Source organism: Chlorocebus sabaeus, chromosome 9 (assembly GCF_047675955.1).
Source record: "Chlorocebus sabaeus isolate Y175 chromosome 9, mChlSab1.0.hap1, whole genome shotgun sequence".
NCBI lineage: Eukaryota > Metazoa > Chordata > Mammalia > Primates > Cercopithecidae > Chlorocebus > Chlorocebus sabaeus.
Window position 1 is genome coordinate 44745456 of NC_132912.1, and position 11498 is coordinate 44756953.

At 39.7% G+C, this 11498-nt stretch overlaps 1 protein-coding gene across 1 annotated transcript in view; it reads left to right on the plus strand.

Annotated features, from left to right (window-relative positions):
• LOC103215734 (uncharacterized) overlaps positions 1-7619 on the plus strand; it is a 48216-nt gene extending 40597 nt beyond the window's left edge. The window contains 2 exon segments of the mRNA XM_007962394.3: positions 2606-4677; positions 4679-7619. Coding sequence (XP_007960585.2) covers positions 2606-4677; positions 4679-4792 — 2186 coding nt within the window. The 3' untranslated portion in view covers positions 4793-7619.
• The last annotated feature ends 3879 nt before the right edge of the window (positions 7620-11498 follow it).

Here is an 11498-nt window from a genome sequence, read left to right on the forward strand (position 1 = left end):
TTACAAGTAATAAAATATATTAAAAGAAAAAAACATAATTTATTTTACTTTTTACTATACTTCTTTTTATACATTCTGAGTAACCTCACATTTTTATTTTCCACTGGCCCCATCAATTATGTAGTCATCTCTGCCCTGTATTAAAAAGAAAAATATAGGAAAAAAGTCAAACCCATATGACCATTTCAGTATAAGCGGAGAAAACATTTGACAAAATTTAGCATCCATTTCTAATTAAAACTCTCAAATGAAGAATAGAAGATAACTTTCTTTAATCTGATAAAAGTCATCTATAGAAAATGTACAATTGACATTGTATATAATTGTGAAAAACGGTATGATTTCTTTTCAATATCAGGAACATGACAAGGATGTCCACTCATACTTGATAGTGTAATATATACTACCTAGTATAACCAAGGAAGAAAAAGAAAGGAGACTAGAGTGGAAAAGAAATAGAAATGTCTTTATTCACAAAAGATATGATTTTCTATGTAGGAAATCTAATGGAGTCTCCCAAGATATGGGAAAAAGAATGACGAATTATTAAGTGTAGCTAGGTGGCAGGAGAAAAATATGTAAAAATGAATTTTACTTATATATATTAGCAATGATCAATTGGAAATTGAAACTTTTGAAAGTTCTATTTGCAATAGTATCAAAAATATTTTTTTGAATAGCTATGTCTGGCAAAAGATGTGAAAGGCCACACTGGAAACAATCCACTGCAGAGAGAAATTGAAGACCTAAACAAGTGGAACTCCCTGCTTATGTCAGAAAGCTCAATATTGCTGACATGTTTTGTTGTTAAAATGATTTATAGATTTAAAATAATATTTGGCAGGATTTCTTGTAGTAATTGAGTACATAATTCTAAACCTTATGTGGAAATACACGGGAACCAGAATAACTAAAATTTCGAAAAATAAAAGCTGAATTACATGGATAGTATTACCTGATTTCAAGACTCATTATCAAAGTAAAAGTTTGCTGAGACTTGGTATTTTTGTCCAGAGTACTTTTTCTTCAGTTTCAACATCTAGTAGTTTTATTAAGATATATTTTAGAGAAAACTGTTGCTGAACAGGTTCATGATGGTTCCTTTGAATATGTGGATCAGGTCTTTTATTTTTGGACAGCTTTCTTAGATTATACTTTTTAATATTAGATTTATTCCATTGTTTTCTTTTTTCTTCTTTAAGGACTGTAATATATATACTATATTATAATTTTATTTAATTGTAGACCAACTTTATCCAGAACTTTCTGATCCCATTTTCTTTTTTCTTACTCTTTTAAAATTATTGCTGCTTCTCTTTTTTCTTGTTTCATTCTCCTTTACAATGCTGTTTATTCAAGTTTCAGTCAAATGTAGTTTCCCCTTTAGCTCTATTTTAGTTTACTCAGGCTGCTGTAACAAAATGCAACAGACTGGGTAGCTTAAATAAATTTTCTCACAGTTGTGGAGGCTGGAAGTCTAAAGTCAAGGTGCCAGCAGAGTTGGTTTCTGGTGAGGTCTCACTCCTTGGCTTGCAAATGGCATTTTCTTCTGGTGCCCTCACACAGCCTTTTCTCTGTGCATGTGACCAGTGGTTGGGGGTGGCGAGTGGGGGGAGAAGGAGAGCTCATGTGTGTGCTTTCCAGTTTCCCCCTCTTCTTATAAGGACACCAATGCCGTTGTATTAGTTTCTTACCCTTATGCCCTCATTTAACCTTAGTTAATCTCCTTAAAGTCCCCGTCTTCAAATACAGTCACACTGGAGGTTGGGGTTTTAACCTATACATTTTTTGAGGGGCACAGTTTAGTCCATCACAGATTCCTTAATTAGGAATGTTTTTAATAAGTCTTTAATAAGACTGTAATTCGTCTTATTTTCTGTGATTACTCTGTCCTCTTTACAACTTCATTCCTGAGTTTGATTACCCTTTGCCTCTTTAGTTTGCATACAATCCAAGTCTCTTCTCTTGGACTTCCCAGTAGCCTGAGCTTTAATCTGCGTGAACTCAGACATCTTCTGAGTATTTTCCCACTCATAGTGAAACTTTCCCTTTCTGGGAGTAGTTTTGTGTTTCATCCTCTTTGGGCTGTCTCCTCTATTCCATGTGATCACCACAGTCTCTGGCTGATTCTCTTTGTAGGCATGGGCTGTCACTTTTTGCTATATTTGAATATCTGTTGCTTAGTGATATTTGAAATTAGTAATATTCTCCATCTCCTAGTTATGCTAAAGTCATGGGTTGTTATAGATAATATTATTTGCTCCACTTATGCTGATGTTTATAGTTCTTGGGGGGATGCATGGAGAAATGCAGATGTAACTAGTTGCTATTATTCTTCTTACATTAGAAACTAGATGTGTACATTCAAATAGTTAAATTCCCCTCTGTTTTTCCACTGGCCTAGGCCCTTTGTTTCTGGTTTTTGTTTTTGTTTTTTCACCCCAAACCCATGACATACAAAAAATATGCACTTGCAGTTATGTTCATCTCTGGAAATTGGCCAAAAAACCAGGTCAGCTACAACATAGGGCATTTGTATAAAGATTTCATTCCCTAAGAAATGTTTCGGTATTTATATGGTAAGATTAATTTTGCTTGTTTCTAGAAGTCTGGACAGCTGATCACCTGAAAGAGAGGAGCCAAGAAAACCAATCTAAACATTTGTGGGAAGTTGTATTCATCAATAATGAAATGCTGACTAAGGAACAAGGTAATGTAATAGGAATACCATTTAACGTGGACGTAAGTTCTTTTCCTTCCAGAAAAATGTTCTGTCAGTGTGACTCATGTGGAATGAGTTTCAACACTGATTCACAATTGGTTATCAGTAAGATGAACTATTTAGGAAAAAAGTGTGATGAATTTAATGCCTTTGGGAAGTTGGTACTCAATATTAAGCATGATGAAACTTATACTCGAGAGAAAAATGAAGTTTTGAAAAATAGGAACACTCTGAGTCATCATGAGAACACTTTGCAGCATGAGAAGATTCAAACTTTAGAGCACAATTTTGAATACAGTATATGTCAGGAAACCCTCCTTGAAAAGGCAGTATTCAATACACGGAAGAGAGAGAATGCAGAAGAGAATAACTGTGAATATAATGAATTTGGGAGAACTTCCTGTGATGGTTCATCCCTCTTGTTCCATCAGATACCTCCATCAAAGGACAATCACTATGAATTTAGTGATTGTAAGAAGTTCTTATGTGTGAAGTCCACCCTTTGTAAACATCATGGGGTACCTATGAAACACTATGATTGTGGTGAAAGTGGGAATAATTTCAGGAGGAAATTGTGTCTGTCACAGCTTCAGAAAGGTGATAAAGGAGAGAAACACTTTGAGTGTAATGAATGTGGGAAAGCTTTCTGGGAGAAGTCACATCTCACTCGACATCAGAGGGTGCACACAGGAGAGAAACGCTTTCAATGTAATGAATGTGGAAAAATGTTCTGGGAGAAGTCAAACCTCACTAAACATCAGAGATCACACACAGGGGAGAAACCTTTTGAATGCAATGAATGTGAGAAAGCCTTTAGCCATAAGTCAGCTCTCACATTACACCAGAGAACACATACAGGGGAGAAACCCTATCAGTGTAACACGTGTGGGAAAACTTTTTACCAGAAATCTGATCTCACTAAACATCAGAGAACACACACAGGGCTGAAACCCTATGAATGTTATGAATGTGGAAAATGCTTCTGTATGAATTCGCACCTTACGGTACACCAGAGAACTCATACAGGTGAGAAACCTTTTGAATGTCTTGAGTGTGGGAAATCCTTTTGTCAAAAGTCACATCTTACACAGCATCAGAGAACTCACATAGGAGATAAACCTTATGAATGTAATGCATGTGGGAAAACTTTCTACCACAAGTCAGTGCTCACCAGGCATCAGATAATTCATACAGGGTTGAAACCTTATGAATGTTATGAATGTGGGAAAACCTTCTGCTTGAAGTCAGACCTAACAGTACATCAGAGAACGCACACAGGTGAGAAACCCTTTGCATGTCCTGAATGTGGGAAATTCTTTAGCCATAAGTCAACCCTCTCTCAACATTATAGAACACACACAGGGGAGAAACCCTACGAATGTCATGAATGTGGAAAAATCTTTTACAATAAATCATACCTAACTAAACATAATAGAACACATACAGGGGAGAAACCCTATGAATGTAATGAATGTGGGAAAACCTTCTGCCAGAAGTCACAACTCACTCAGCATCAGAGAATTCACATAGGGGAGAAACCCTATGAATGTAATGAGTGTGGAAAAGCTTTCTGCCATAAGTCAGCTCTCATTGTACATCAGAGAACCCATACACAAGAAAAGCCCTATAAATGTAACGAATGTGGAAAATCTTTCTGTGTGAAGTCAGGACTTATTTTACATGAGAGAAAGCACACGGGGGAGAAACCTTATGAATGCAGTGAATGTGGGAAATCCTTCAGTCACAAATCATCACTCACAGTACATCACAGGGCTCACACAGGAGAGAAATCTTGTCAATGTAATGAATGTGGAAAAATCTTTTACCGTAAATCAGACCTTGCTAAACATCAGAGATCACATACAGGGGAAAAGCCCTATGAATGTAACACATGCAGAAAAACTTTCTCTCAAAAGTCAAATCTCATTGTACATCAGAGAACACACATAGGAGAAAAACCTTATGAATGAAATGGATATTAGAAATTTCCAGCCACAAGTGAGCCTCCATAATGCCTCAGATGATTCACACTGTGGAGAAAGCCCTGCTGACATCCTGAATGTTCAGTAACTATCCATAAACTCGCCTTATGTTACTCCAAAGTAACAGTAGGGGATAAACCCAAGACTACAACAATTATAGGACAGCTTTTTTTAGGAAGTGATATTCTGTTGAATATTAGATGATTAATACTGGCATAAAACCTCATAGATTTTTTTGAATTTGTGAAAGTTTTTGGCAAAAATACAAACAAGATTATGTTTGAGTTTGCATCGAGGAGAAAATTGTCAATTTAAGAAATCTGAAGTGAAAATTTTGCTTAGAAACACAATATGACAAATTCTGTTTTGAGTTTGATGCCATAATAGTTTTTTGGGCACCTAACAATAATTTATAGATGTATATTGTGGAATATAAAACTTTAAGAACTTAAAAAAAGTAATAATTAAAATAACCTCACAAGAAGTTGTAATGAGTACAGAGAATTCCCATGTGCACTTCACCAAACTTCCTCTAAGGATAATATACAATCATAGTATATGGTCAAGTCCAAGAAATCAATGTTACCTTGCTAGTATATACAGACTAACTCAGATTTTACTATGGTTTGTGTGCACCGTGTGTGTTTATGTGTGTGTGATTATATGAAACTTTTACCACTTTTACATTTGAGTAACCATCAACACAATTGGTTTACAGAACTGAAAAGGAATCTGAGATCTGTATTGTATCAGGATTACAAAGGAATCAGAATTTAGCCTCAAGTAGTTAGTTCCCTTGTTGTGTTAATAACCACATCCTTTCTGCAGCCTTATCCCTTGCACCCACTTGACTATGAAGCTTCTTTTAAAGCATAAATTGAATAATTAGAGCAATAGCATTAAACACATCTGTGAATTATCCCTGAAGTTCATAGGACTTACATATGTACAAGTGGTATGTGATATAAATCGTTTCATACGCATAGTGGAATTAACCTAATTGTGAATAGGAAGTAGGTACCCTAATTTAGTAGTGGTTACATCATCAGGCCAATCCCAGATGTTTGTCATGTCTTGAAACAGTTTAAAAGGAGACCACAGAGCTAATGTTTATCCATTTAAAAGTTATAAATCAAAATAACAAATTATCTAAAAAAAAAATCTATCCTGTACATGTGAAGATCTAGGCCTGCCTCTGTGTTGCTCCCTTTCTCTTCCTACCTGTGGCTCATCTCATGCCATGAAGTGCCTAGTGTACATATGTGAACACTCCCTTCAGCGTAAGTGATACTCCAAATTTTCTTTAAGCAGCTGCTCTCCAAGACAGGGCGCTGGAAAGAGGCCCACACATACAGCCCAGTTGCTGCCCAGGGCTCTTGGACTGTCATTTCAAGGCTCATTGTGCCCAGACAGGGATCTCGGCCTTCAGAGACTTTTGAGAATATGAAGAGGAGGGTTGAGGCTGGAGCACAGCCAGAATCAAGCTGGCATGGGGCTGTTATTGACAGTGTGAAGATTGTACACTACATTATGTGATCAGATCATACAAATAATCTAAGATTATACAGTCTGGTGATCCTAGATTACACAAGTAATCTAAATTCCACTTTAGGAAACTAGAAAAAGAAGAGCAAATTAAATCCAAAGTAACCTGGAAAAAAGTAAAAATCAGTGACATTGAAAAGAGAAAATCAATAAAACCCAAAACTGGTTCTTTGAAAAAGTCAGTAAAATTGATAAACCTCTAGCTAGATTAAGAAAAAACAGAAGACAAATATTGCTAATACCAAAAAGGAAAGAGGCCATCACAGCTGATCCTATGATCACCAAAAGGATTAGAAAGAAATATGGACAACTCTGTCCATAAATTTGATAACTTAGCTAAAATGGACCAATTCCTTGCAAGATGCATTCTCGCAAAGCTCACACAAGGTAGACCTCAGTAGGCATATATATCTATTAAATAAATCTAAGCAGTAATTAATAACCTTCTAAGACCGGGCGCGGTGGCTTACACCTGTAATCCCAGCACTTTGGGAGGCCGAGGCGGGCGGATCACGAGGTCAGGAGTGCAAGACCAGCCTGGTCAACATGGTGAAACCCTGTCTCTACTAAAAATACAAAAAATTAGCCGGACATGTTGGCACATGTGTGTAGTCCAGGCTACTCAGGAGGCTAAGGCAGAAGAATCGCTTGAACCTGGGAAGTGGAGGTTGTAGTGAGCCAAGATTGTGCCACTGTACTCCAGCCTGGGTGACAGAGTGAGACTCTATCTCAAAAAATATAATAATAATAATAATAATAAAACCTTCCAAAACAAAGTGCCAGGATCAAATGGCTTCACTGATGTGCATTTTTTGAGATACTTAAGGTAGAAATGATACCAAGTCTCTACCATCTTTTTCAGAAAATAAAAGCAGAGATAACACTTCCCAACTCATTTTGTGCACCCAGTATTACCCTAATACCAAAACCAGGCAAAGATATTACAAGAACGGAAAACTAGAGATCAGTATTTCCAGTGAACACAGGTGCAGAAATCCTCAAAATATTAGCAAATCAGGAATGCAAGGCTTGTTCAACATTCGATATTCAGTGCAGTCCATTGCATGCGTTAGCAGTTCAAAGATGAAATATGATCATATCAATAGGTACAGGAAAAGCATTTTACAAAATCCAATATCCGTTCATGATAAAACCTCCAAACACAGAAGGAATACAGGAGAACTTACTCAATTTGATAAAGAGCTACTACAAAAAACCCTACAGCTAACATCATCCTTGATGTTTCCAACTAGATGCTTTCCCACTAAGATCAGGAACATGGCAAGGAACACCACTGCTTTTCAGCATTGTACTGGAAGTGCTATCTAATGCAGTGATACCAAAAAAAAAAAAAAAAAAAGGAAATAAAATGCACATAGATTTGGAAGGAGGAAATACAGCTGTCTTTGTTCACAGAAAACATGATTGTCTTTGTAGATAATTCTAAATAAACAGCAAAACCCCTGCTGACATTAATAAGCAATTATAGCGGGGTTGCAGGATATAGTCCTCAGGCAGATGATAAAAAGGAATTAGACATCAAGTCATTAAAAGACATGGAGGAACCCTAAATGCTTATGTTAAAGCAAAAACCAATCTGAAAAGGCTTTCTTTTTATGATTGCAATTATATGATATTCTGGGAGAGGCACAACTATTGAGCCAGTGAAAGGACCAGTGGTTGCTGAGAGTTGAGGGGAAGGGAGGGATGGCAGGTAGAGAGGTGATTTTTAGGGCAGTGAAAGTATTCTCTAGGGTAATGTAATTTGTCAAAACGCAGAGAATGGAAAACAGTGAAGGGAAAACAGTAAACCCTAATGTCAACTCTGGAGTTCAGTTAATAATATTATATCACTATTGGCTCATTAATTGTAACAAATGAACCATAATGATGCAAGATGTTAATAATTGGGGAGCCTGTGGAGGATGGGAGGGGTGAAGGGTTATATGAGAATTCTCTGTACTTTTCGCTCAATTTTTCTGTAACCCTAAAGCTACTCTAAAAAATGAAGTGTATTAAGTAAATAAATAAGTAAATAACCAACCAACCCTGAGGAACATCTTGTTTCTGTACTAAGGTGTTCTTTTGTTAGTTGTGTGTTTCTGACTGAACCTGTAAATCACCATTAAAGAACATTTGAATTGCTTTTATACATCCTTAATATATTTTAAAATATGGTAACTATGATCTGAAATTAAGGACTAGTATTCTTGGTTCTCTTGACATCTGAAACCAAAAGGGCCTCAAATGACCTAACCTCATTTCCATTCCCACTCTGCTTCCACAGGTGAGGTACCTTAGCAGATAGTCATCCCTGTCAAGGGGGCCAGGCACAGTTCCTACTTATTCCTAAGTAGTAAGATCTGATTCCCTGCCAGCTCTTGGAATTATTCACCAAACCCCTCACATCCTCCCACAGCAAACAGTGGTCACTGTACGCTCTGGATAATACAGCTGCTCACCACAACCCCTCGTTTTCCACTCTGCTCCCAAGTAGAACCCTGTGTGGCTCTGTCCGGCATGTAGTGTCCTTCTCACCTTTCTGAGAGTTGGTGTGACTGATACACTCACCTAGATCTTATCTGTCCAGTGTCAGGTGTTCAGTGTTCAATCTTTCTATAGCATCAGAGTGGGGATCCTTCCTTAACCATCAGGGTGAAAAGGAAGCAGTTACAACCATTGACATAAACAGGATGGCCCATCCAAAGCCAGTGTCATCTAGTCTAATTTTAACTAACTGCTCTTGGCTAACTGACAGGTTCCATAATCTGGCAAAAGGCTTCTTGGACAGAACCACCAGTTGCTGGCAGGTTTGCACTTGGCCTGTGCTGTAATGCACTTTTCTTGGGGAAGGTGAGTGTCTTATCTCTTCCCATCCTAATATGCACTGTGTGCAGGACAAGAGTGCTCACCCATTGACTGTATCCCTGCATGACTTGACTTGGGCTCAGCCTGTTTGGCAGGTGGTCTCTGAGGTTCCCACCTGTAAAAGTGGTGACCACACTGCACACGAAGTGCTCAGCACTTTAGCGCCACTTTCCAAAGGTCTGGCTGGAGCTCTCTGATTATCATCACTGGCTGCATGGAACATCCCTACAGACTGTCGTTAGTTATTGAACACCCCTGGGTTGTGCATGCAGATGGCCTATTGTGAGGTTTGTGGAAAGGCAGGAGACAACTGAGGGAGGTGAGTGTGGCACTCCGGTTGCCTAATGAGGCATTCAGGAAGGGTAGTACCTGCACCCCTCTCCTGTGCTGTTCCTTCACTTGCTGCCACCACACATGCTTTCCTGACCTCTAAGAGTGTCAAGATGCACATTCCTGGTGGCCCATGGTCCAGGTGCTGATGAGAAGAGAAAAAGGTACCAGTTCTCCCCAGATTACCAGAGGAAGTAACTCTCCTGCTCCCCCAATGCAAAACCCCTCCCCAGTGTGCCTGAGCATGGCCTGGCAGTGCTGCTTGCCAACATGCCACAGGGTGAACCTTGCAATCATGGGGTGTGATGGCCTACACCTGGGCCACAGACTATACGATGTTACCCTGAGCATAGGGAGAGTGACTGTGGCATCCACTGTGCTTTGAGAGTTTGTCCCCTCTCCAAAAGTCATGTTGAGGCCGGGTGCAGTGGCTCAACAAATCCCAGCACTTTGGGAGGCCGGGACAGGAGGGTCACTTGAGGTCAGGAGTTTAAGACCAGCCTGGTCAACATGGTGAAACCCCATCTCTACTAAAAATACAAAAATTAGCTGGACGTGGTGCGTGCCTGTAATCCCAACTACCCAGGAGGCTGAGTCAGGAGAACCACTTGAACCCAGGAGGCAGAGATTGCAGTGGGTTGAGTTGGCACCACTGCACTCCAGCTTAGGCAAGAGAGCAAGACTCTGTCTCACAACAAAACAAAACAAAAAACAAGTCATGTTGAAACTGAATCCTCAGTGCAACAACTTGCAAAGGTTTGGCCTTTGGGAGGTGGTAAGGTCATCATGAGCCCTCCACCTCATGAATGATTAGTGATCTTAGGAGCAGGCTGGATAGAACACACTAGGCCTCTTTTTGCTGCCCCCTGCCCCCACATTCTGACATGTGAGGGCCCACTGTCACTCCCCTCAAGAAGAAACGGCAAGGAGGTGTTGCCTTCGAAGCCGAGACCTGGTCCTCACCGGATACTCACCTTTCTGGCGCTTTCATCTTGGACTTCCCTGCCTCCAGAGCTGTGAGAGGTAAATTTCTATTGTTTTAAACGACCTAGTCTCAGGTGGTTTGTTATAGTAGCACAAATGGACAAAGACAAAATGTCTCTTGGAAATTTGGCATTTGGCCATGCTACAGTCTCATCTCTGCACATGAGGAATATGTTGGGACACTATTGAAAAAAATCAAACTCAACTCCTAACAGCATGGTCCCAATGCTGCCTAAGACATTTATCAGATTATATTCAGGGGAAACTGTGAGACTATTATGAGTGTGTGTGTGTGCATGCAGCCTATGTGTATGTGAGGTGAGGTTGGGAGAGAGATTTATAATAACCCCAGTTAATAGTTAATCTGAACGATTGCTTGAGCCCAGGAGTTCAAGGCTGCAGTGAGCTACCGTGGTGCCACTGCACTCCAGCCTGGGTGACAGAGTGAGACTCCGTCTCTTTGAAAAACAAAAGGCCGGGTGCGGTGCGGTGGCTCACGCCTATAATTCCAGCACTCTGGGAGGCTGAGGCGGGCAGATTGCGAGGAGATTGAGATCATCCTGGCTAACACGACGAAACCCCGTCTCTACTAAAAGTACAAAAAGCTAGGTGTTGTGGCAGGCGCCTGTAGTCCCAGCTACTGCGGAGGCTGAGGCAGGAGAATGGTGTGAACCTGGGAGGCAAAGCTTGCACTGAGCTGAGATGACGCTACTGCACTCCAGCCTGGACAACAGAGCCAGACTCCTTCTCCAAAAAAAAAAAAAAAAAAAAAAAATCTGAGGAAAAGTATCCTGTGTTGATCATCTGGAAGTAAACAGTGGGTTTGGAATATGCACACCGTAGAGAACCCCTAAAACAAAATGCATCTATGTCTGTGTGTAGTAATAGCAGACTGACATCTTTGCAGATTCAAACTGTGAACTAGAGCAAGGCATCCTGACTCTGGTCCCACAGGTTCACATGGAAAGAGACAACACGAATGAAGGAATTGTGGGAAAGACAGGCATCTTGATAAACCACATTTCTTTTTTAAGAATATTTTTGAGGCACCAGTGGAAGCAGACAGG